Here is a 27,947-nt window from a genome sequence, read left to right as displayed (position 1 = left end):
ATAATATATATGTAAAAATAAATATATGTGTATAGTTTTTCAATAGTTTGTACACCACTATTTTCATCTGAATTTATAAAAAAATTGGTTCTTTTTATCTTGCTGGCTTCGATCTATAATAAACCGTGAGGAAAACAAGAGACGATGGTAATGACATATTTTTTGAACATATATGCTTTTTTAGGAGTTCACAGAGTAAAACATACAGAGTTTTTATATATATTATGGTAGTAAAATGAAAGATGTGCTGCATGGTATCAATATAAGTATATTTTCTTATTACCATTTCACATCAAAAATATTATTATCAAGAAAAAATAATCGGTTACATTTCTCTCTTTTTATTCGAGTGTATAAGTGCATCTCTTTCCAACAGGCGAGTATTCTCACTCGAGTGCTCAATGTGTAGACGAACCGAACGTAATTCAACAAAACAAATGTCCGATTCGTGCGCCCATTTCGTAAGTTCCTCAATCAAACGATAATCTCGAATGACGCCCCGAAATTAATAATTTTATTAAAGTCAGCTACAATTAGTACAGTTTATTTTTATCGCTTTTGAATAAAACAGTAACGTAGTATTTTGTGAAATAATTATTTTATATTTGATGTAAATGTCGTCGATACCTACGTAGACGAAAGGAATCAAGTTTCATAAATAATGGTGTTTGCATAATTGTTGCGATATTTAGAACGCCTTATCAATTTAGACTCTGTTTTGTTCGAGGCTCTATTTGGCCCTCAAAATGGCAGTGTTAAATGTGGTTACCTTTCACCTTGCCGTATGTGAATAGAATTCGGCTCCGATCATCGATGTGTTACTCGTCACTCGGCATACGAGGCACGAATGCTGACTCTGAGGGTCTGCTTGTGCGATGGTGATAGCAAAGAGCAAGAAACTCAAACCACAAATGAACAACACGATTAAGAGTATGGATTATAACTGGAGCAGCGGCCCAGAGCCGCCTAATAACCAAGATGCGGGAGTCCCGAGGGCGATCTTCATACCTCACTCGAACTCTTTGCCGTTTGAAGAGAGACGCGTCACGTTGGAGCAGCCTGTCAAGGTAAGCAGTTCAGTTTATCCACATGATATGATAATGTAATCCGAACTTCATGCCGAATACAGCGCCCGACTGTCACATTTGAATTCAACATTCTCAGTATACTATGTGCTAATTTGTGCCATTGTCAGTGTCTAATTAGAGCAGCTACTGAAGTAGCATTGTGAACAACTCCCATGACCGTACATCAGCTAGTATATAAATGGTCATAAAACTATATAATTTGTGTGAAACCTCTGGTTATTAATGTCCATTAGGATATTCAGCATTATTACTGTCAAATTTACTCTATAATGATATGCCAGTCGCAAGACTTGTTCTTTGAGTGAATTTAAAAATATTTTGAGATGATTAAAGACACTGCAGATGTTGTATTGTTAGTTTTAACACTGTCTAGAATAATATGAATTCTAAACAGTAATTGTAATTAATTTTTGTTGTGAGGTTTTCTAAGATTCAGTAAATGCAAATTTTACTACATAATTTTTTTTTTGGGAAATTATAAATATTTCTAATATGTTTCCAGTTTAATAATGATTATGTAGATCATTTTTTAAAGTATGGTTGGTGTTTATAAATTTACAATTTAAGTGTTGGTTTACACCATAAACTGTGTAGGCTTCATGATAATTAAGTATATTTTATTTTTCAAATCAACTATAAGGTAACTGTTGACTTTTCCTATATGAAAAGTGTTCGGAACACCTGTTCATAATTTGTTTTTTTTTTTACAATTGGTTTAATTTAATGCTATTTATTATTGTAATAGTAAAAAAATCCTTTAATAATAAATAAAATTAAATGTTTCATCCATTATCAATCAGTTGATTACAACAGCTATGTTAGCATTTCCTAGCCCACATACACCTACTATTAGAGCATCCTGTTTGCCATCCAGAAACTTCACTATTCTCTATTTATAGTTTTGTATTTCAGAAACAATGCCTATACATATTTAATAGCAGATTTGTTGATTTTCAAATGTTGTTCAACCTCTCTTTGAATCCCTTATAAATTCTACAAATCAATATTTTCCTAAAATTTTTAATGCAGGAAATCTTAACATTTGGTTTACCACCTTAAATATTGAGATTATTTGTTTTATTAGATTTAATATATATTTTTTTAATTAAACCAGTTAACAATATGTTGTCTCATGCTAATAATATTTATCATTCATATTTATTAGCTACTACTAGAATTTGGTAAATATTGGAACTGTATTTATTTAGTATTTTGTTCATCAAAATTCTCGCTAAACTGACAGCTTTCCAACGCATTATTTTATTATTTCCCTTGAAATTGAAGTAATTCAGGGATTTACTGGGCAATATTAATTGTATCTTAACAAACCTACACTTTAGGAGAGGCTGATAAAAACATTAGGAAATGACTATTTGATCAACTGTTATCAGATTTACATAGTTAACATATCCACAATAATTGAGTTTATTTAAAGCTTCTCAACAGTGCAAAAGTTTGTTCTAGAATTAAAAAGTTGTCTAGGGCATTCAGGGAAAATTGAGCTTCCTATTGGTGAAAGAATTTTCTGAACTGGGTCAGTAGTGCTGGAGATTATTTCTAACTTTCAAACTTAGAAACTTTACTTCTTAAGTGTAAAGAGTAATTGACTGCTATTAGCTGCCTGTTTAGAGCCTGGAAAAGTTCTTGAAATATCAAAAAAACAAAACACTGAAGCACTGTAGAGTTCAACTGGCGACTTTGCCATTATTTATTGATAACAATAAATCTGTTAAAATTCATCACAAAGAAACAAGATTACTCATAAAGCATTCATATTGTTTGTTTATGTTATCTTTGGCAATGTCCATATATTTACAGAAATATTGTTCCTTTGTTTTTAACCAATATAAATTGGCCCATCATCTTATTCTGGTAGGGCAGCCAACTAGAATTGAATTGTGATATTCCAAGCTTGATTTACAGGCAAAATCTTTATGGATTTTATTATTGGAAATGATTAATAAACTTAATAAACTTTTTAGAATTTGTACTTGATCTGACAAACACTATATAATAGTTAGATATAAAATTGGTAATATTTGTATGCACTAATTGCTGAATAGCTCTTTGGGGGTTAAAAGTTTTGAGTGTATTGTGTAACTACAATTAATTACTCAAAACTTTTAATGCCACACACCACTTTTTACGGCTGATCTAGGATACTATGCGTTGTGCATTTTAGATCAGTTGTAAATTTCTAGTTATTCAACCACATTTGGTGTTGATGTCTTATAAGGATTTCCAGTTCCTTTTACAATGATCACAAATATGTTATGTTTCAATGCCATTAGTAAATCACATAGTTGCGCTAATACTAATGTTTACTTTGTGTTGTAAAACCTACCATTATTTTAAAATAGCTAAGATTAGATGTTTTTTTTTAATTCTTGGTCAGTTCAGCAAAGATAGGGAATTGTTTGTAAGAAAAATCCACTATGTGTGCAGCAATAATATTATACATTATATTCAATTATTTATGTGACAGATAGAAATAACAAATATTTCGAGTTTTTTAGGGGATTAGGATGTACTTTATCCTTAAACAAAAGGTTTTTCATATCTCACAGATGCATTTTTAACCAATGTAAATTCGGGAAACCCCTGGCTGATGCTAACAACTAGATTTTATAAAATAAAAACACGTTTTCTTGATTAGCTATTACCTACTGTTAATTTTATACATATTAAAGCTATTAACTTTATTAATTGTCATATTTAAATGTGATTGGCAGAAGGTTATACAGACTACAATATTGTACAATATTGGTGTGACAGGAGAATAGCGGCAAAATGGGTGGATCAATATTATAAATACATTTGTGTGCTTGTATATTACAAACAGTGACCTAAACTTCTGTAAGGATTGATATGAATCAATCTAAAGATCTTTCTGGCAGTATAGAATGGTTTTATTTGAATAAAATAACCTTTAAGTAAGCCTCTTGAAAAATCACACATCACAAGCTTGTATACAATCTGATAAACTATGACATCTTAATTTTAGAATAAAGTTACTGATAAATATAATTCAGAAAATTAACGTAGTGTGTACAGATACAAACAGGTAATTCACAAACTTTGTTTTTGGTAAAATAATCGCAAAATTACCAATTTTTTTTTATTAGTATTAATAAGGAAATATTTGTTTATACACATAAACTGATTCAACTAGAAATCGAATCGACACGATATGTGTATATTAAATTTTCTAGATGTTACCTAAATAGCGGTACACGTTATTATTATATTTCAATAGTTTTAATCTTATATCGTATTGCTTGGCTATCCGTTATGCGATAAGAGTTTATCTGGATTTAAGTACATTGACACAATTTATCTCGTGTTTGCTTTCTAGGCTTATCCTCAAATTGTTACGTTTCGTCACAAAAGGTTGAGAGATCTCGTTTTATACCGAAATAAAAAAAAAACCCGATTTGAAAATTTACATTCTAATAGATCTCATAGATGTTACTAATTTATACAAGTGTTTATGTGTAGGTGTCTTAAATATATATTTTAGGGTCAGTGTTCTTTAGAAATGCTTACCATAAAATGCTTCTGTTATTAGTTAATTTAGTTTGTCAACTGCCGTTAAACAAAATGATGCTTTAACGTTATAGTCATATGGTTGTTTTTAAAGCAGTGTCGTTCATTAGCGTATTACTGGTACCGAAGTCCCTTGACAAACGTCACCGTAGCTAATGTGTATTGTTAAGATGGAATGAAACACTTTCCTCTGTTGCGACGACACGGTGGGCGGATTGTAAACAAGGCAAAGGAATGTGTACTAAAAAAATAGTTTACCTTATGAAATATGCATGTGTCATGAACTACCTGCAATGCATATGGAAGAACGCTAATCGAGCTATGGAAGGATGGTCGGTTTTTGGAGAACTGATCGCAATCAACTGATCTGGCAAATAACCCAAATTGTAGGCGTATCATCATAGGGGGCTTACCTGTATAGTGCTGATCGTAAAATAATTATGACAGATTATAAGCTTTACATGGAAGGCCCAATGCGCTGTGGAAGAACAGCTCAAGAAAATTGCATACTTACGAAAAAAAATTATGTTGCGGGTTTGTACTACTCCATGCCTTCTGTCAACTTATTCATGTCGCTCGTCATAGTACGTTACATCATATTTGGACTAAAATGAATATCATATAATCGGACCACTTATAATATACCCCAGGCCAGAAAAGAATTTTAGTATCTTCACTTATAGTATTTACACAGATCCAAATAAGATGAGAAAGAAGGATGGGATTTGTGGTTCATTCTCTAAAGGCTCGGTCAACGTTAAGTTCGCAAGTTACTTAACATTTTGATTTATTTCAAAATGTTAAGTAACTTGCGAAGGACATTATATCGATCAACGTGCACGCACCCGGTGCACATCTGTCTAGTGTCTACCCTTCATCTATTCAAGTGTGATAATTTACTTATAACTTAAACAGGGTCCTCGGTACAAGCCGCTTACAAAGCATTGTTTTCTACGCCATCTCCAAAAGTGATTTTGGGATATTGTAATTTTTTGGCATACAGACCATAACACCATGTTTAAAGGCTGACATAATATCGATGATATTCGAGACGCGAACTTATACTATAGTTTTTAAAAATACCCTATGTATTCTATAAAATAATAGAGTTGCTTGTGGCAGCGCCCGCGTGGAATAGTTGTTCCGGGATAATAGTCCTGTTATGTAATTTTTCTGGTTAAACGGAGGCCTTGTTTTTTCTTACGGTCCAAGCTTACAAATTTCATCAAAACGGTTTAGTGGTTTAGCTGTGAAATCGTTAAGGACATACAACATTACTTTCGCATTTATGAAATTCGTATTGATTCAGCTTTAACAGGAAAAAAATAAACATTTTATAATCAAACTATGCACGAAAATAAAATTGTACATAAAATCACATACACAATACAACCCTATCTCCGAAGAGTTAGACAGACTTTTCTCCTGTATGTTCAGTCTCATGATGTAATGAGGGGCGAGCCTATTGCCATATCGGACCCAAATCTCAGACTCCGGGCTGATTGTTAATACACATGTATAACGTAGTAGTTAGGTTAAAATAAATACTAAAATTTCCGTCATACGTAATCTAATATTTGAACATAACGTAACTAGACAATAGTGTTTCACCCATATGTGTACATTGATCTGGTTATATTACTCACGCATATGCTTTAAAGAATGTCGTATATTGATCATACCATTGTTAAGCGAGTTTAAAGTAACTATCTACGAATAAAAAATCTATTTATCCTTTCGAATCGCGTCGCGTCTTGCATTTATCCATAACTTGCTTTGTATGCTACGCAAGCGGGCTTCGTCCGTTAAACATAAGACAAATTCGAACAGAAGCCACATTGTATATCACTGACACTTTCTTTCATTGGCAAGCGTTAGTGCCAAGATGAAAACAGTTTTGTCTGCAGCATGAATGAGCTGGCTCGATTGGTAGTATTTTCTTATAGTAAAAGAAAGTTACAGAGGTAAATGTGTCGCCTGATGAGAGCAGTGACCATTAAGGCTTATGAGCATATATAATGCCAGAGGAATCGTAGACGCATACCCAAAAGCATAAAGATTGTGGTATATTCACATATACGGCAATCTTCGTGACTGTGTGGTAAAAGATTCCCTATCAATGGCGAAGGGTGAAATTTTCAGAAAAAGAATCCGACATAACATGTAGGTATTATAAATATCTACAAATGCCGTCTGCAAATCGCTCTAATGATCACAAGATTTTATATAAATTACGAAACAGAAGCCGGCAGGAATCTGGTTATATGGATCCTTCGCCACTCTTCCCTATTATAGCAGTGAAAATGTCTCAATTACGGGTAGCGAACCTGATCCAAATATAAGAAGAGTTGAAGTTTCTGTACTCTCTTGCGCTGTGGTTTGGAGTCACAGACTAGCAATTGAGTCATCGTGACCCAAGGTGCTCGAGACGAGCACAATTGTACATTGGCAATTAAATTTAATGAGATTAAATTGTGGTACTTCTGACTCTACATCTGCTACTGCTAGTACGGAAGTTGTATTATCGTTTATATGCTTTCGTTGTGGCTTGCTATAAATAATATCAAGTATTTTCTATTCATACGAGTTGACTCTGTAAATAGTACTAGTATTTGCCTTTTATACACGACTAAGTGCCGTGCATTGATAAATAATTATCCATATTGGCCTTTAAATGCATTATAATAAGGGTTCTATGGAGTAGAATTTACATAATGCTCATCATATTTCCATGAATAAAAAGTATTTTTTCCATACTATTTTAAGGATGTAACATTCTCATCTTAAGCTTTATATGATTACGCAGACCATTGAGCTCCCTTAGCGTAGCCCATTGACCCATATTCTCATTCATCTTCTATAAAAGGATCGTTCGTCTTGGTTTACGCTCTTTCTATGATATTTCATCGCGAATATAATAATATGAACTATATGATAATGCTTAAGTTTCTTGTTTGCTTTCAATATTTGAAGCTATTGTTGTCTACTATTCTATGGACTATATGTGTGATTAATATAGTAACTAGTGCGTGTACCCGACTAATTATCTACGCAATAAACGAATACATGGTTTGAATTAATAACAAAGGAATTATGCAAGTTGGTCGTCTAAGTGCTGCGTACAAATATGTGTGCTTAGACTCTTATTGTCTACTTGTATGGCCATTCACGAACACATTCCATGGTTATTGTTATTCTAAACATAGATCATCTTTTAACCTCACAGTGGATAGAACCAATGTTAATGTTGTTTATGATAATGATGCATAAATCATTATTTTTGTGGATAGTGCTTGAAACGTATCCTAAGTGCCATTAGTAAAAATATTTCATAGTTAAATGGTTTTTCCTTTTACGAACTTTGGATTGAATTATATGAATAGTAATATCAGCACCGAACATATCGCAGTGTGTATGATAAAGAATAATGATTGTTATTCACAGTCCGGTTGCAATATTGCAGATCGGGCGCAACGTTTACCGCGCCACGCCGAGCCCCACGAACACGATATTCGAATGCCGGGTGCTATCTCGGCACCATGCAACGCTCTACTACGACAAGGGTCACTTCTATCTTGTGGTGAGTAAATAATTTGATTACGCGTTAACTAATTAAATGGATACGTCATAGACAGTAACTATACGAGCTTTATTACTCAATTATTCTATTATTGTACGTTGCAACTTGTAACTCGTTGCAATATGTTATTTTCGTCACGTGATCAAGTTTTGCATGTATGTACGTATAAAGTTTTCTATACAACTGCTCAGTGCTGTCATGATTGCTGTAAGGGTCTGTTTGCGTCTAACCCATGATTTCAATACAATAAGCAATATAAAAATATATTATCTATAACTGGATATTTTGATAATTTTTTGTTTGTTTTGACAATAGGATCTTAATTAGTAGGTTATGCTAAAAATTGGGTCAATATACAAGGAACGCTATTGAGGATTACTGGGTATTTTTAATATACTTAAAAGTCAAACGAAAATATTTTATTTTTTACTTTCCAGAGGTTTTTGGTGTCCGGGGTTGTTTAAATTTAATCACATGTTATCTCTAAACAATTGGCACTATAAGTTGTATTTACTGTTTGTTGGCAGTAAATAAACTTTTGCGAGTGGAATTGCTTTATCAAAGGCGTACATTTTTAATAACAATCCGAGGTACAGAAATAACAAGTGGTAAAGCTACAGTGTGTTGGAGACTAATCATCCTTACATTTTATATTGCCTTCTTCATACTATACTCGAATTATTGAGAGAATGTTGCCTCTGGCACGGACGGTCCTAGATAAATATACTAGCCAACATTACTCAGTGATCGGGAAATGGAAATCGATTCAGATTTACTTGATGTGTAGTATACCATAATTGCTTACCAAATTCTACATTATGCACACTAAAGAAAAAGCTTAACACTTATTTTAGCTCGCGCATTAGAATAATCCCTCGTAATTCGGACGGATTACAACGTCTAGAAACATATTAAAACAAGTACAGACATATTTTACAATGATTGGTTAAAGAAATTTACTGGCTGGAATGCAGCAAATATCCGAGTCAGTGAAAGCTTTACAAGTCGAACCAGGTGTTTTATAGCAAGCAATTGCCTCTAGATTGACAATGATCAACCTTAATAAAGTTATTTTTACAATCACAGCCCATACGCATAGAAATCAGCGAATCTCTCTTCTTAATATGTACATTTAATGCAAGAGTTATTTCCATTTCAATTTTAAGATTTTTTCTTAAGAATATTTTGCATTTTATGACGGTTGTAAACTATGCACCCCACAACGCATTAGTGTTAATATTTTATATTAAATCTTCTGTATTAAATATTATTTTAAACCTTTGTAAAGCTTTAACTCGCTAATAATTCACAAACATTGTTCGCATCCTTTGGGAGCTATTGAATGTTAATTAAAACAACTTTGTTGCGGTGCACTAAATCATTTATTACATCGATGGAAATGATTTGATTGCAGATTCTCCTTTTGTATACTACTCTTTACTGTAGTATCGAAAGTTCTATCTTATGTAATCAGTATTACTCAAAATAAATGTGTGCTATGAAATAGTTTTTATGAAATATGTAATTTAATTGTATTTATTTTATTTTCGATTAATTATAAAACAGACCTGTCGATCCATTTAATGTAATCTTTACTTTCCTCAAACTTCTTTAGGGCATCTTGCTATTAAAGTTAATATGTATGTCAGGAAATACGTTACATTTAAAAATGAATGTTACTTGTATTCTATTACCAAATTAAAGCTTTTATTTACTTCGCTTAAATATATGGCTCAATTAAAAGCGAAACAGTAGCCATTACAAATTTATTTCCATGATGTTTCCACTCGTTGTTGTTTTAATAATATTTGTTCGGCACATTCGACGGTGAACTATGGGTATTCAGCGGCCAGTTTGGCAGTTACTAGTTTTTTAAAACCAGTTATACATCAATATTGATGTGTATTAATATTTTACAGTTAATGAACGTGTGAGTCGGTTTTCGCATACTTTTTGCTTTGTACAAATTTCTTAACGATGTGTTGAGGCGCGTTGCTTATTATTTTAAACAGTAATGTTTATCAACATAAACAATCTTTCAAGTAGATTCCACGAACGAAAACTGGGCATAATTTGTTTTTAATATTTTCCCTGATTATAGTGAGATCATATTAATTTTCAATATTTGTTTATTAAAGTGTATCGCATTATCGAATATTCGTTGATTTAAAATTTCATCAAACAGAAATAACAGGCATAATATGATGTAGTACTTGGATTTTCACGTCGGTGTCTTTTTAATCCAAAAACAAATATATGTCGGAGAAATCTCATTTATAAGACTAGTATTAAAATGTCGAAGGCGTCGTGATATTATATTTTGTGATATGTAAGTAAAATATTTTTTTATATTGATTTGTTTAACTGAGTCACGGTGTTCATTTAATTCGTTTTTAAATTTGTTTACGGATTTAAGTATGCATATTATGGCCACATCCGTAGGCGTTGTAAATTGTGGTATTTTAAGGTTACTTTAATAACTTCCTACTTGTTACACAAATACTAAATATTATGGGATTGAATACACACATTAAGTTTGTTTCGTGACGCATTGACAAAGAAATGAATTCCATCATGGTTAAACATTTGTCTTTGGTGTGTACGTGACAGTGCCGATGACGTGAAACGATGCTTCATTTAAAGTTACGGACAAACCTTGGACTGGTTACGTACATTACGGCGCAGTAATAGGTCAGCTACTCGACTCTCACTGGTTCCGCCCACCAGCCGATTTTTAAGAGGGTCACGCGCCTAGCCAATTTGATTACATACATTTCGTATTTGTTGAATCTTTATCATTTACGATTTTCACATAGTTTTGTGTTATAATTGTTTAATAGATACGTAATAAAACATAATAAGGTATAATACAATATTTTCCGTCTTTTTATGACTGCAGTAATTTCAGGAAGCGGTGAACGGATTGCATTCCGGTTTTCGCCAATGGAGATATTAATTCTCAAAGAAGGTTAAACTACATTTGTGTGTATTAATGAGTTAACTAATGATTTTTATCGAGGAAGTTGTAATAAAGTCAAGAAGGCCGACTACGAGGGATTATTGTTTCGTCTACATTCCGGCCGACCATGTTGCGTATACTGAAAGGTTTTAGGGCTTATAATATAAAAACTAAACTTTTAATTCAGAAATATTTGATTTTATTGGATCAGAAATGTACACTACCTTTTTACGGTATTATTAGCTTTGAATTGCTTTTCAATATAAAATGATTACATCATCTTAATCGTTCGTCGCTTCGAACTTCTAATTCAATCTTGATCATTATATCCGATAGTTCTAGTTGTCTTCACGCCAAATTGATTTTCGAAACTTTGTTTCCGGTTTTTATCCGATCACCGTTTCTTCTTTACCTTGTAAAAATCTACGTTTAATGTATGCTAGGATGTTAATGGCAGTAATTGCATTAAACACTCGTTTTTTTACTTGTAATAGTTGATTTTAGTTGCTTCCTATGACGATATGTCGGTTGCTAATCGTAAGGTATTTGTTATCATCACATCTTTATTCTTTACATCTGTTTTCCTTATGGTAGACGGATGTGTGCGTCAATAAGTCACCTCTGTTGTATTATAAGAATAAACGTTATTCTGGTGTATTTTTTTTATTCTAGCATATTCTGATTACTGACAGGTGTCCTTCTATTTTCACTGCAAGTTCTATTTAATAGTATTTCAGCTGTCTATGTACTTTTATCTCATGAGGTATATAAGATAATAAGTTTCTTCTTTATTTTTCAAGTAAAAGTAATTAAGGATTTTTATAAGCCCAAACTTGTCGGCACTGCAAATAACTTTGGAAAAATAAATTGATAGGCAATTTGTATAAAATGCATGTCAATGCCGAAAGAAAAGGTTAATCGTGTATTGGCGGTATGTAAATTAAGGACACAGCTACGTTTGTTTTATCTACATCGGGGGGAGTGTCGTAAATATAATTGTTTTGATGTGCATCACGGTTCTATTCTTTAGTATATTTATCATGGTATCGCGTCATTTATCGTCGAAAAGAGCGAACCCACGCTCTTCTAATTATACATGTTATGTAGTGCATGTTTTCGATAACGTCTAAGATATCATTGGCTTCATATTTGAGGAACTTAGATCGAAAGGAGGTTTTTTAAGAACGGTGGATAGAACAAGAATGTCGAATGTCACTTAGTCCATTGTGTATATACCTTTCCTACGGAATTCATGATAGGGTAAAACTGTGTGGAAAATCTAGTGGCCTGGGAATAAAATATAGATAATAGTTATTCCTTAAGTATATTAAAAAGAAAATTAAATTATTTTTGTTATACTTAGATTACCTTACTTCCTCTTTGTGGGTAACAAAATATTTATAATAAACCACATGTAGTCTCATTATAATGTTATCAAACAATACAAGTAATCACTCGTGTCAATTTGTTTACAAGCTTATCAACATTTACTTCGATACAGCAAGTTAAAATGAGGCAAATTATTGAAACACACAGCTGCAGCTTCCAAATGGTATAACAGTTAATTTATTGTATTAGATTAGATTTCTACTCTGTCTTTCGAATATTACATTATGTTATCAATTGAAAACCGGTTGGAACGGATTTGTATTACGTAAATAAAAAGGATAAAGCTTATATAATTTGGCTCAACCGTATTAATATTATTTCGCTGTTGAGAGCAATGATATATATACAAAAAAGTATACATCCGTCGCTCCCTGACAAACCAAATGTTAAAATGTCCCGTACGCACACATACACATTTTTGTCAGTGACGTGTCATGTGAAAGAGATGACGTATTATAAACAGTAAGAACAAAAAAAAACAGCTTATATTTGTCATTTACGCGTAGTGATTGTAATTGTCCCAAATGGGACATTTTCGAGCCTTCATATGGAGTGGACATTAAATTTATATTTTTTGAATATTAATGGTTGGGAGAATTTAAAAGAATAATAACTTATTACAAAGTTGGAAACAAATCGCTTACCCCGCTGAGAACGACACGAAATCAAGTCCGTAACAAATGGACACCACAATGAACTTTAAGCGTTTAAAAATTTTATTTCTTTATTATTTAGTTTTATTTTTGTATAATATATGGATACAGTTGTATTTAGATCGTTTAGAAATTGGAGAAAATTTTGAAACTATTTAACTTTGTAGACGATCTAAAACTGTAAGAATATAATATGAATTTAGTTTTTTTGGGTCGGTAGCGCATTTTGTTTAGGAGTTGGAATGTTGTATGTAGGTATATTTTGTGGCTAATAAATAATTATCAAAACAAATTAGTTTTTCAAGTAAAAAAATATTATAATGAGTAATTTGTTCTTCTTTTAATATTTAATCAGTGAAATAACTAAATCCTCCAAGCCTTGTTATTAATTTCGTTGCATATTTGTACGCTTCACTGATTACTAATTATAATACGTTCAATACAATTTGAATTTATAATAGCGATACCTTGACTTTTGGCTTGTAAAATTTAATCCAAATTAAACTCAAGCCGTTTATAATGTCTTGGACAATAGTGGTGCGATAGGCGACATGTTTATGTCAATTATTTATTGACACAAAAGTAAAATATTAGTATATATTGTTGTAACTTTAAGTATGTGACGATTTTACCAATACTTAATATTTCAAGTATTGTAGTTTATAGTAATAAATTTAAATCTATATTAATATATAAAGCTCAAGAGTTTGTTTGTTTATACGCGCTTATCTTAGGAACTTCCAAACTGTTTTCTTTTCGCTAATAGAAATTTACATTAATCTTGAGTGCTCTAGGCTACTTTTTATGCCGGAAAACTTTATCACGCGGGCGGAGCCGCAAGTAACAGCTAGTCTCATATATTCCGATATTTTTTGCTAGTTAATTATTTTAAAATTAAGTACATAACCTTTTGATACCACTATATTAGTAATAAAATTTGTAATGTTAGTTACTCTTGCTGGTCGGGGTCCGTCAGTGGTAACTCTCGGTAGCATAAGCAGTACATACATAGTAGTTGTGAATATATTTATAATACCCGTCCTGTATTATACTTAAATATTATTTCACTATTAGCAACGCAGCACCTTTAGAACTGAGGGAGAGGATTTAGGCTTTAGACTACCGCACTGCCTTAAAGCGAATTAGCAGACTTCTTGTTAGACATTCGAAATTATACCTTGTGTATATCTTATTAAATGCATAATTATTTGTTGGCGGAACCTTGTAATTGGCAACTTAATTTTCCCAGAAATGTTAATTACTTTGGTATTCGTTATTAGTGTGTAAGTTTTCCTTAAATAAAGTAAAAAAATAATAATAATATTGAGAACCATATGCATATTCATTTCACAGACAGAGGTGACGCTCCGTGATCTAACGTGAGCTCATCGCGACGCAGCGCACAAGTTTATTATTATTGTTTGTTTGCAGGACAACCAGAGCAGCAACGGCACGTTTATAAACAACAACCGTTGCTCCATATCGAAGGAGCAGGAGCCGCACGAGGTGTTCTCCGGTGACGTGGTGCAGTTCGGCATTCCCGTGGTCGAGAATGCTGGCAATTCTGAAAAGGTAATTGCTACAATTAAATTATTTTGCTGATATTATATTATAATTTTCTTCCGATGTTTCGAAGAGTTTGCAGCCATCGTGGTCACGGGGCGGACTTACGAAAGAACGGACCACGAAGGCTGCAAACTCTTCGAAACGCCGGTAGGAAATTATAATATAAAAACCGCGATAGAATCCGTAAAATTGTTATTTTAATGTCTAACATTCGCGTAAACATAAGAAATCATTAGGATAATTGTTATTGTGACAATTGTTTTGAAGACTGTACCATATTGTAGTTGTTGCAAAGTTTGAAAATGATCATAATGGGAGTCGATAACTTGTATAAAGATATAAAGTAATTCATAATATCTATTTACGGTATTTTTGTACATTTGGCAAATAGGTATTATCCACTTATGTTTGTACTTAAGCGGGCTGGAATTATATTTAGTGGTCTATTTACTGTACTGTATTATTGTATTATGAAAGGTAACCAAACCACAAAATATAAACTGTGACGCGGTTTTTTGAACCTATCAATTCCGTCAAATTAAACAGAGATAATTTATCCATATTTAAATTTTTGTTTCTTTCAATGTGAAGTCAAATGAAATATGCAAGGAGAGCGACATGTAAAAGCTCTTGTATTTTTATAAAATGATGCATGTTGATGTTTTGTGGGTCACAAATCCGGATTGCAATGTCATTTAGAAATTAAAATATTAACATGTTATAGTAGTCGATAACAGATTGCAACCGCTCTCTGCAGGTGTAGTCTATAAAATTAACTATAAAGATTTGTGATTGATGGGTATGTAATTATAAAAAAATTGTTGTTGTAAAAAGCATTGACTTCATTTCGACTGTCAATTAGGGCAATTATTATTCCCTGGGATCAAGGTTTATACAAACCTATATGAAACCAGGTATCCAGGGACGTATTGTAGTCTAGTATTTTTTAAATTTGAATAGGAATCCGTTATATGATGTTTTTGTTTTAATTTTCCAGAACACATTTCCTCCCGTGGTGGCGTTACTGAAACTGTTCCATCCAGATGGCAAGGAGGCGAAACTCTCTTTCAACCCAACTATGACGACGCCGCTGCATCTCAAAGAGCTGTATCAGCTCAACAACTTCGTTCAGGCAAGATTTTATATTATTTTTGTAAATTTACTTAATTTACTTACTTTATTGCAAGAACTATGATATTATTATTTATCTGAATTATATAAATGAAAATACGATTAGGTGGTGATATAAGCTAAATATCCAATAAATTAATCGCGATAAATTGATGACTCGAACTAGTTTTATATATCATTAAGTATTTACGTAATTCCTTGGAATATTAGATAGACGTAACAACCGGTTAATGAAGACCCGTATAAAAATAAAAGAAATGTGTTTATTGGCGAAACGAATCGAACTTGTCTGTATGTTAAAAACAATCCGAAGCGGTGAAACCGGAGCGGGCAGAATAATGAATATGGCATTTTTTAAAATTGTGTTATAAGTTTTTAAAGCGCAATATCGCTTAGCGAATTGTATACAAATTTATGAAACCATATTTGTGGTTAAATGCAAATTGCCCAACTTGAGCCTATAATAGGCGACGTGACGTAGTGTAGCCCAACATAAGGCAGGTTAGATTTGTAACGTATAACTATTTTTAAACAGGCTGATGCTTGTGTGGTGCACTGCATGATGTAGGTTTTGATCATAATACATTATTAGACTTTTTGAGGTGTGTTGCGTTGCGCCGCCTCGAAGTGCGATGAAGAGCCTTATTCTTTATGCCACACGTTTTTTAACAGTGCGTAAGAAGCACATAATGCCTATAAATGCCGTCTTATCTAAGACATTAGAACTTGGCATCGGAATGTTATTCCACGCTAATATCACGAAGATATCTTAACACGGCCTCATTTCGAGTTTACACTGTCATACAGTATGAGCTCACCGGCTAAAAGCCTTCGTATACTTACTTCTCTTATCCGTCTTTATTTAAGATCTTAAAAATACCACCAGACTCGACCTGTGAATAATTAACCGTCTTATTATTCGTTGTATTAAAATGGAAGTCCAAATCATTGTATATAAGTTTTGCGCATGGCAACAAGTTTTACCTCAGTCATTGAACCCCAGTCCAGTCGAGTAGTGTTAATAAGAAGCAATATTATAAACAAATATAATATTATTTATATGTAGGAATATGACATGCTTGATTAAACGTATACTTAAAAATATTATTCTTGTATATGATTACACGAGTAAACATTGACTTGATCGTTTATTTTATATGAATATTAAATAACTGGACTCGTCACCGCGAATCAATATTTGGTCGACACCCTCAAACATTATTGTATAGAAATGTTTTATTTCGTATTGGTGGTTTTATTTTGAGAACGTAAAGAAATATTACTTCTTGTTTAGTTTTTGACTTATAACTATATTTACGAATACTTAGGGATAGGTGTACCTGTGCTCGTATTGATTACCGAATTCGTTCCTTCCCCCCGCCTGCTTGCCCGTGATGAGGTAGAGGACGTATCCTAATATCGGGTACATAATTTAGTATCGCGCATTAAAAGTATTCTTAAAGGTTAAAACATATGCACTAACCTTCGTGTTCTAATTTAGTGATACAAATATAGTATTATGGTGACTTTCTTGCCTTTAAAATGACACTCAGTTATTTATATTATAGTTATATTTTAATAATAATATAATGAATTGGTAATGTGACAGGAGGCGATCCAACGCGAGGCGTCGTTGGAATCGCGGCTGCGCACGTTGCGCGAGTGCGTGGAGCGCACGCGCGCGGAGGCGCAGGCCTCGTGGGAGCTGTTCGTGGGCGAGCAGCGGCTGCTCATGCGCGTGCACACGCTCGAGACCATGCTCGCCGTCGGCAAGCAGCCCGACGCGCACCACGTCGCGCAGCTGCTCAACGACAAGAGGAACTATCAGGTACAACACGGAGTACAATACCATTTATTAACCTTTTTCGTCTCGGTTGATCCCAACGACGTTGTTAAGAAAATTGGTATGCTTAAAATATTTAATTGCTTTGCTGGTGAATGTGGTTAAGAAGGTCAAAGCGACAAGTTTAGTTGATGAATATTAGAGAAGCAAGTCAGTAGGATTCTAGGAACAGATGATTGAAACGAATTTATCTTTAGTCAATATTGTAGTTGGATTACACTGCAACTAAAAGGTGCAGTGTATTAATATTATCTAATTAGAATAAAAATATATACGTAAAAATGCTTTTTTTGTGACATTAAAGTATAGCATTAAATTTGAATTGTTATTGTAGGAAGTGGCGCAGGAGAGCCTGCGGGCGGCGCACGAGCAGCGCCTGGCCCTGGAGGAGACGCTGGAGCGGCGCTCGCGCGAGGCGGCCGCGCTGCACCACCACAACTGCGCGCTGCGCCTCGCCGCCAACAACGCGCTGGCCGAGCTGCAGGTACCGGACTTATTGCTAGCGTTACACACGCGGACCTCTTAAAAACCTGCAGAAGTTTCTATTCTGTGTGCTTAGAATGTGGCAAAATAACGACACCACTCCTTTATCCTTATCAATCATTAAAATCTCAATTAAATTACATAGACTTACGAGTTGCGTTTTTCTCTGACACTCTAAAGGGGCTATTCTCTTTCTACAGTCTGTTTCTTGTTCTGCTCTGTTCTTGTGTGTTATTAGTTCCCTTTTTCAAATCGAGTTATCGCTAGTATATCTCTTTACCAAACATTTTTTGTTTTCAATTGGCGTTTTCGATTGTAGAAAGGCATCTTGTCTAAAGCATCTGAGATGCTATACTAATCAAGAGTTCACGGATAGAAAAAAATAATAAAAATCAAACTTTTTATCAATCCATTGTATTTGGTATAATTAACTTATCGCAACAGTAATAATAATTATTAACACAAACACAATCACTCATTTCTGAAAGGGAGACGCCACTAGTGTACCCACTTTTCGCAGTCCAATTATATAAACCATTGAGCAAAAAACCTAGACTTTAGGCTTATACCCATCATAATGATAATAATTAATAGGTTATTATATTCTGTTTAAATATTTATCTTCTCTTGTATAAGTATATATGTAGTGATTGCGGTGTATCAAATATTTAACGTGCACGCCCGTTTCTCATTTGCAGAAGCTGGCAGCGCGGTGCGAGCGCAAGATGTGCGCGGCGCGGCACGCCATCGCCGCCGCCGAGGAGCGCGAGCAGGCCGTGCGCAACCACCTGCCGCTAGCGGTAACTACGTTACGCATTATATTATACTTACCTTCTTATTCATAGACTTTTTTTTATCTAAGTATGGAGTAAAGCTGTCATAACAAGTCTGTTTCTCAGTGCTGATGACATGGCAGCCTTCGCAGAGTGTAGATATAGGGTCGTTGTGATTGGCTAAATAATGAGATACCACAGCTTTACTCCATTCTTAGATAAAAAACGTCTATGAATAAGGGGGACAGAGTAGACTGCTACGCTATGTTATTAACGTACGGCGTGTTCACTGTGATATTGTGTGGTGCAGTACTCGGTGGCGCACGGCGAGGCGCGCATGCTGGTGGTGAGCTCGGACACGAGCAGCAACAAGTCGTGGGAGGCGCGGCGCGGCGCGCTGGAGGACGCGGTGCGCGCGCTGCCCGACTACGTCAAGCTGCTGCTGCCGCCGCACCTGCTGCACAAGGCACGCACACACTACCTTCCTTAATGCTGCTCTCAACTGTAGGCGTAGTGCGTGATGAACGGGCATAGCATGACACGCATGCCCAATGTAAATTTTAAATATTGTCTGTCATAATCTTATGCTTAAAGTGTATACCATGTATGGGTATATAACTTTTTTTTTTCTGCACCGTTCGTGTGATATTTTGTCCAAAGTTGTAAATTCTACAAGAATTGTGTATTTTTATTAGGATAGTAATATATGACCTATGGAATTCTCAACCCATAAAACTATATTATCTACGGGAAAAAATAGTACTTTAGTAACACTTTCACTGCTCCAAAGAGGATTACTATTATTATTTTTTATATGTGAATTGCTCAATGCTAATTTACATTCTTATTTTCAGGTTGGCATAAAAGCTGTATCTGCTGAGGGAAAGTCAGCTAAAGAATTCGAATTGATACTAAAGAAAAATAATATTTACAATTCAGAAAGTAGAGGTAATGTATTTTATTATTACCACATTGTATGAAAATCGTTATGTAGTATTCGAAACGAATATAATTGTTGTGTTGTGCAGAAAAACAACAAGCCGAAGAGGGTGGTGTCAGCGGCAGTGGGGAAGAGAAATCCGCCGACGTCGAGTCTTGTACCGACGACGAGAAACAGTCGCGGCTTAATCATGGTAACGCTTACTTAATATTTAGTACAAATTATATTTATAATTATTCAGTGGCATGCAATTACCTGCTGTAGCCTACCAGTAGCACGGATATTTGGGTTAATAGAATTTGTTAAATTACAGTTTCGTTTAAATATAAAGCATGTCTTTTTTTGTCGAGAGACCTATTTAAATACATGTTGCATGTGACTACTTAAGATGTACGCAAAAAAAAAATTATAAGTGATAGAATATAAACCTCAAGGAAATTTTAAAGGTTAAAAGTCTCCACACGGAGGGTCGTATCAGAGGTTTATAAGATTTTTTGGGCTAACCAGTGTTGACCTAAAAGCGAGCCTGGATAATCCTGGTGATTGTCAAAGGATGCAGTTTTTTGTTAGTCAAGATTAATGTTTGACTACCTTGTGCTTACTATCAAGTGTAGTGCAACCATTTTTCTTTAAAGATTATTATTATAAAACTTTTGGTATCAGCGCTGTCATAGTCCGTTGTGTATACAGTATGTTGCATGAAGACTGTATCAATTAAAATTATAAATTAATTTAAAGGTTTGTTGCTAAAAGATTCAATGGACAATTGATGACAATAAATAAAGCCCGGAGTTTCTTTTTGCCTTTCTTCTTCGGGTAGTCATCGCTTAGGTAGTTAGTGAAAGGCTGGTAGGTTAGCTATGTTAGGGCTTTTATTGTCCTCACCGGTGAGGATCGCGACGCGTTTCTTCGTTATTGTTCATTTAAAAGTACATATATACATCATTTTATTTCTTCTTTCCTGCCAGCCCGAGCTGGCTTCTTTGTTTACTACATTTTTCATTGATTATATTTTCAATATAAATTGTCTTTGTTTATGTAAGCTAATTTAATTAAGTAATAATTAAATATTCTCATGTACCTTGACTTATCATAAGTGCAACTATGTTCGCCTACGTGATGAGTAAAGCATTTTATTTATTTTATTTTATTTTCGGTAAAGTTAGTAAAGAAAAAAACACACTGAATTTAAATATAATATTAGTATAGATACGTAACGACTTGCAATTGAGTGACTGACTTGTATTTAATTAATATTTTTCAGTTGTCGAACCTTATTTTGTACAAAATATAAATTAAATTAATGCATAATAGTAACAAACCAATGTCATATTTTGTAAATACGACCATTGCTGATAATTGCATTCTATAACACCTGCATACTTGCCACTCATTTCAAGTTCCATACAGATTATCTTACTAAACTCTTTGTTCCAGACTCGGATCACGAAGTCGACCGCTCTAGCCCACTGGACGGTGAGCTGCGTCCCGACAACAACGCCAACTCGACGTACAGCGAGTCCGACAACAGGGAAGAGTCGCCGGTGAGTTTATTTTTTTAAAGACCATGATAAAGGACCTCTAATGTTGGTGTTTTTTTTTATGAATTCCAACAGTGGCGAACGGTCCATACCACCGAATAACTGCCGGCTTCCCTTTCGAAACTTATGTAAAGTATAATTATCATTTTAACAATTTGCAGACCGCATTTATGCATATTAGCAGTATGTATATGTTCTGCTCGGTTTCCTTTCCGAAAATGTCACTATTGGCCATTGTTGCACAATGTTTATTTTGCAGCAGAAATAGATGTGGTGATGGTACAGCCAGGCTTAATTGAATGTATACGCTAATAGAAAGACTTTCTCATTTTTATTACTTTGTAATTTATACATTAGGGCTTTATTTACATATACATTTATTTGAGGCTGATTCTACATACTGGTTCGGGAACGCGATACAATTATGTAGACTTTTATGCAGTTTTTATACACTTTGAATGGTGGTCGCTTTTCAGGCAGATAGATATATAATCAGCTGTTCATTTATCCTACTAATATTAAAAATGCGAAAGTTTATGAGGATGGATGTATGTTTGCTCCTCTTTCACGGAAAAACTACTGAACGGATTTGGATGAAACTTTACAGTAATATTGGTTATACATCAGCATAACACATATTATGCTACAATTTATAATGATTTTGTGTAAAGCGGGACTTTTATCTCGGAAAAACCCGTCACGCGCGCGAAGCCGCGAGCAAAAGCTAGAAAATTATAATTATGTATTTGCATACTTAAGATGACGCAGATCAAATGTCTATGATGAGATATTCATCAGAGCAAGGGCCTCCTTAACTGTTTTCCATTTATTTATTACTATACTAAAGCTTAGTTTCTGCTTTGAAATTACACCGTTGGTAGAGGACTTTCTAAATAAGATGAATATGTGGTTAATCCATACATGAATTTCTGACGACTTGGATCTTGTTAAAAGTTACTGAACCAGATAAAACTAAATACTGTAGTTAATTTTTACAACTATTATAGACTTGGACATTGTTTATTAGCAACTCGTTTCGATTCTATCCCACGGTTTTCTTTGTTTTTAGACCAGATTTTGAAGAGATAAACCTTATTTAAAATAGCGTGAACCTATTCAACTTAATCAATGTTATACATTTACGTTTTCAAATATTTTAACAAAGAAGAAAAGGGGCAAGAAAAAGCTAACGTAACTTCTTGTTGGTATCCTTTATTACAAAGCAGAACATCACATTAATATTGAACATATTGTTGTAACAGAACTATATGTTGTCTGGTTAGACGAAATAGATTTATTGCGTGTTTACATTCAATTATTTTTGAATGTAATAACGTATGCTATGTTAAATTCATTATATCACGTTCGATTGATTTGGTACGATACATTTTAGCGTTATTGCTTTGAGATAACTGTTTTAGAAAGTAGATTTGTTACGTAATAATGTTTATTTTCTAGAAACTTCTTTTGTTCTACCTTATGTGATTGATTCTGTCAATAAACGATTTGTATATTTATCTGTCCCAATATATTAATAACATAAATAATAATGTGATTGCAGCAAACATTTTAGTAGCAATTACAAGATGGTTTAGTGCTTTGCGAAAAATCCTTAATTATTTTGCATCTTGAGTGTTTTAAAACTTAGGACCAAGTTATTGTCTTCGGTAGGTAGTTTTTGTTTCATATAACCACATATTTTATACGGCGGATTTCAGTTCTAGAGATTACTGAATTCCAATTTACGAAACGATACCGTACCAAGTTCAATACGGTAAAAATAACAACGCTTTTCATATATCATAATGTATTCCTACGGTTATATAAAATTTACCTTCATCAAAATTCAATTTGAAGCAGTATTAACAAAGAATCATATATCATTAGGAATGTTAATGTGCAATTTTACGGTAGGGCAAGTTCCCAGTTTTATTCTTTGTTAGGTTATCAAGATGCGAAGACGCGGCACCAGAGGGCAGCAGTCACTAGGGTTGCCAACTCATTTCACAATAATTTGTACTAAGTATAACATATCAATATAAAAAAATACTTAGGTTAATAGTAATCTCAAATGTTAACAATGACCAATTCAATTATGTAACGAAACGATGACATTGATTAATGAAGTGTTCGACGAAGTCTTTATGTCCGTTGACTTGGATGATTTTAAGGCTTATCTAAAAAAATATAATCAAGTAGTTAATGAAGTGTCATCTATACCGCCCGCGGAATTCAACACGTGTTTATATTGTCGCTATGTGGCTATCACTCATCACCCGACGAATTCATATCTTATACAACAATATAATATTATTTACCCGTACAACACTATTGAACCGGAAGTTTAAAATTGACTCAATTTGTTTATGTCGTCACGTGCTACTCCACTCTACTCTACTCCTACGATCCCTTTCATATTCTAAGTTACAGCCCTATGTATTTCAATGTAGTTCAAGCTATCTCACTAGCTTCCTCACTAATTATCTGAATATATTTTTAATGTGGTTTATCGTGCGTGCGTCATGAACCACCATAACACTGCGTTAGCAAATTTGATTTGCAAACTTAATAATTAGCTACTTGCTCGGCCAGCCGTAGGCGGTGCCTAAGGGCGTTTGTAACGCCCTCTGCACTCCCACCAATCAAGCAAACGTTAGCACGCGTTGAAAGGCCCCATATTTTTAATTTTAACTTCTCCGTGTTGATATTATGTCCTTTGTCTATATGTTGACATTAAGCGACATTGTGCAAGAATTGTTTTTATTTAAGGGAATTTGAATTCAGTTAAATTATTGGAAAGTACGCATTGAGGTGTCAGATTGACGGGCCCAATGCATTATTGTACTTTACAATAGGCGCTATTGCTACTGTTCTGTGTTCATAGGCAGACGTCACGCTTACGATCTGGCAAAAGTATTTGCTTCTTTTGCCATTGTGACGTATGGTAATTTGCGTCTCAATCGGTGTTTTCGTTTTATTATTTTGGATATTTTTAGAATCTCACATTATACTGATATGTGTTTGTAGTAAACAAATACTTTAAGTGTACTTAGCTTTGTTGATCGTGAAGCAAATGATAATTCGGGCATTAATTAGCTGGGTACGTACGTTTACAGAAGTGCCACGTGACAAGAAAATTTACAACGACTGTAGATAATTTGTTTACTTGGTTTTTGTTATTACTAATCTTGTAAAGGGATTACTGCTATCTTTTTCAACTAGTCATTCACACAGAGGCTTATCCCACTGGGAAGCTGAATATAGGGCTAATGCTCCATTAATATCTTGTTTTATGTATGTATGTTTGTACTTTTAGTCTCCGACTGTGAACGCAGAAATTAAACAAACAAAAAATGAAACATAATTTATTTAATAGAGCAAAGCTGGCGTAGAATACGCGAACATTTTGCGTGTGATGGCCGGCCTGAACGAGGAGATTAAGGCGCTGCGCGAGAGACTCAATGCGAGCAACGCCGAGAACGAACAGCTGCGCGCCATCCGCGACGAGCTCCTCGCCGCGCAGGGCGACGCACGCGACGAGCCCCCCGCCGTCGAGCCCGAGGACGCCGCCGCTTATCGCTCGCGCATCGCAGACCTCCAGGTACGCCTGCCAACATTACACATTACACATTTCACATTATACATGGCCGATAAAATATTTGTTTTAGCACTTCTTCACTACAGTCATTAATGTCAAGTCTTTGTTTAGGCTCAACTCACTCGCTCTACTGTAGCGGAGGAGGCAAATCTCGCCGAAATACAAAGGCTCGCGTCTAGCGCGGCTGAGATGCAAGCCGAACTCGCATTCCGGCCGACGCGAGCCGACATAGACGACTTGACCGCCGTCGTCGGGAATTTGCGCGCCGAGCTGCTCGCTAAAGATCAGCAGTTTGAGCGCCTGCAAGCAGAGATCGCCAAGGAAAAAAGTACTGCCGAAAAGGGCGTCGAGACTTCTAGTTCTATTGAAGACTTGCAAAAAGCGGACTTCGAAGTTACCGAGCCAAGCATCGACGCCGGCAAGATCTCTGCCGAGATCGACGAGATGTTCCGCCTCGACTACGACGACGAAGAGGAGGAGACAGACTCGGTCGCCACCGAGATAGACGGGGAGGCGGGCGGTGTCGCGGGCGGTGACGGCGGCACGGTCCCGGCGCCGTACGTGCGCCTGGACGACGAGGCGCGGCTGCAGGTGACGCTGCGCAACGGGTCGCTGCACGCGCTGGAGGAGGAGCTGGTGCGCGCGAAGGAGCGCTGGGCGGAGGCCAGCTCGGAGCGCGCGCGGCTGGCGGCGCAGCTCGCGGCGCTGCAGGCGCTGCACGCGCACAAGCACGCGCTGCGGCTCGACGCGCCGCGCGCGCTCGCGCTCGCCGTGCCGCTGCTCGCCGCCTGCCTGTACTACGTGCTGCTGCCCTACATCTCCTGATGGACGGCCACCTGGGACCCGCCCGGGTTCGCGTAGCGTCGCCGCCCGCCGCTCCGCCCGCCGCTCCGCCCGCCGCCACTGTCGCGCTCGGGGATGTTTCGGGATCGACGTTTTGCTCACTCTTCTTGTGCTCTTTCGGCCGACATCGACTGAATCCGACCGAGCGTCGACGCCTCCACTCGAATGATTTGCGCGCGCGCTTGTGAGTAGAAACCGTTCGACAAGATTCGGTATATTTCTGCGTTAGACTAATTGAATTAGAGTATTATATTATAGAAATGATTTATCGGGTGTCCGACCCGAGTATTGGTGTTGGTGGCGAGCGCTAGGCGACGACCCGCCGGAGAATGTCTACGAATCGAAAGTGCCATTTACAGTGACTAGAGGCGTCGTGGAGCTCGGTGTGCGTTGTTTGTTGCATGTATGTACATAATATAGTATTGTTTCTGTAAAAATGTCAGTATCGTATCAATAGAGTATAAATTTATTGTTGATATCTGCCATAATAAATAACTGTAAATGTAAAGTCCTAAGGCCTAACGACTGTCTTGAGTTTATATTATTGTTGCAAGAGGTCGAATTCTTAGCCGAGCGATTTTGGGTGAGTGCGCGGCCGGTTTCTCCTCGTTGAATATTTTAGATAATGGTAAATGATAGTGTGTTCATTCGTTTATATCGCGAGTTAAACTATGTCGCCTGTTTCGCATCGCTTTCGAGAGCTAAACATATCACTCTTAGGTTAACGTGGAAACGTGTGGGCATTTACCTGCCGATGGACTCGGATTTTAGGTTTCTTCGAATCGTTTGCATTTTTCTAGTCTTTAGAAACGACGTAGACTCAACTGCATGACGTTTGCTATTTTACGTTTAAAACTTTTTGAGCCTTATACAAATATTATTATGTGTGTCATGGACGCATTTACGGGCATCTGACATTGGATAATAAATAGTCTTTGACAATATATTTACGGTAAAAGATGTCTTCGTTGATGGCTCTCACAGTATAGAGTAGGCATTGCGTGCATGCGGGATTTGATATTTGCCACTTACTACAAAGAGTAACATAATGTTTTGTTTGTGTGAGAAAGTATATTTTAGTTAGTTAGTGGGAGTGGGTGAAGTCCCTTGCGCATGTTCGCTGTGACATTGGTGCGTAGTGCGTACCTACTGCGCATGCGCACTCCGCAGTCCGAACATTATAACGATCGACCCTCGAGATCGCTTAGCTCTGTGATGTGAAGGCCAATAGATAATTTTGTAAAAACTTATATAACTAACATTAATTAATTATATCTTTAGAAGTTACTATAATAACTATACCACGTTGGAGTCCACTATCTATAAATTTATTTATTATTTTATTGTTGCACTGATTTGTTACGTTCAATGTTTTATTTTGTGTTTTAAACCACCCTACTGTAAATAGATTGTATCTTATATTCGTTCTTACGTTTAGTTTCTGGCTGTCGAAGACTTTATGTTGTATTTTATGAGGTATAATATACATTCAATGTGGATGTACTGATAAATTTATTGGAAATAATATTGATTTGTTTAAAAAACGGATATTTTATTTCATATATACCCAATATAAGCTACACCAACTATACAAGTGGAGAGTTTCTACACGTTGAAATACATCGACACGTTTGTAACACTACATTTAAACACCTACCTACACAGCAAAAATACTAGGCTACTTATGATATAGCCGCCATTATAATAAAATAATTTTAGCATTTCTTACTTAAAACCTCACTACTTTAAAACGTTAAATTGTGGATTGTTTGTTTTACAATTGAATGCCATGCTGGGTTGCCTCTTAAAGAACCTACGTTCCCTCGAACTCAAATCACAGAAAATACTACACTGATGTTTTCTTATTCGCTGATGTCTCTCCTCTTTTAGCGTACTTCCTGATTCTAGTCCTGTACCCCGCAAAGGAGTGCTCTTAGTGAGGTCGCTTAAACGTAATGGTTTGAGCGCCTAAAGCATTCGTCCAAAATTCCGGTTACAGTGAATAAACCGATTC

General features: G+C 35.3%; 1 protein-coding gene across 3 annotated transcripts; it reads left to right on the top strand.

Annotated features, from left to right (window-relative positions):
- Positions 1-78: 78 nt before the first annotated feature.
- LOC115445214 (sarcolemmal membrane-associated protein) lies at positions 79-27,477 on the top strand. 3 transcript variants are annotated; one of them, XM_030171419.2, is made up of 15 exons: positions 79-147; positions 377-461; positions 795-1,067; positions 8,098-8,214; positions 14,647-14,787; positions 15,779-15,913; positions 17,522-17,740; positions 18,090-18,239; positions 18,937-19,038; positions 19,322-19,477; positions 19,866-19,959; positions 20,040-20,144; positions 21,389-21,495; positions 24,869-25,093; positions 25,202-27,477. In XM_030171419.2, exons 3-15 carry the CDS (start codon positions 876-878, stop codon positions 25,913-25,915), a joined length of 2,457 nt encoding a protein of 818 aa, XP_030027279.1. In that variant the 5' UTR covers positions 79-147; positions 377-461; positions 795-875; the 3' UTR covers positions 25,916-27,477. The 3 variants fall into 3 exon arrangements, with proteins under 3 accessions (XP_030027279.1, XP_030027280.1, XP_030027277.1); XM_030171420.2 differs by lacking the exon at positions 377-461 and having other exon boundaries at positions 129-147; XM_030171417.2 differs by lacking the exon at positions 79-147 and having other exon boundaries at positions 168-1,067.
- Positions 27,478-27,947: the final 470 nt, after the last annotated feature.

The sequence above is a fragment of the Manduca sexta genome, chromosome 14 (genome assembly GCF_014839805.1).
Source record: "Manduca sexta isolate Smith_Timp_Sample1 chromosome 14, JHU_Msex_v1.0, whole genome shotgun sequence".
Taxonomy (NCBI): domain Eukaryota; kingdom Metazoa; phylum Arthropoda; class Insecta; order Lepidoptera; family Sphingidae; genus Manduca; species Manduca sexta.
Note: the sequence above shows the minus strand (reverse complement) of the source record. Positions and strands in the feature narration are given on the sequence as shown.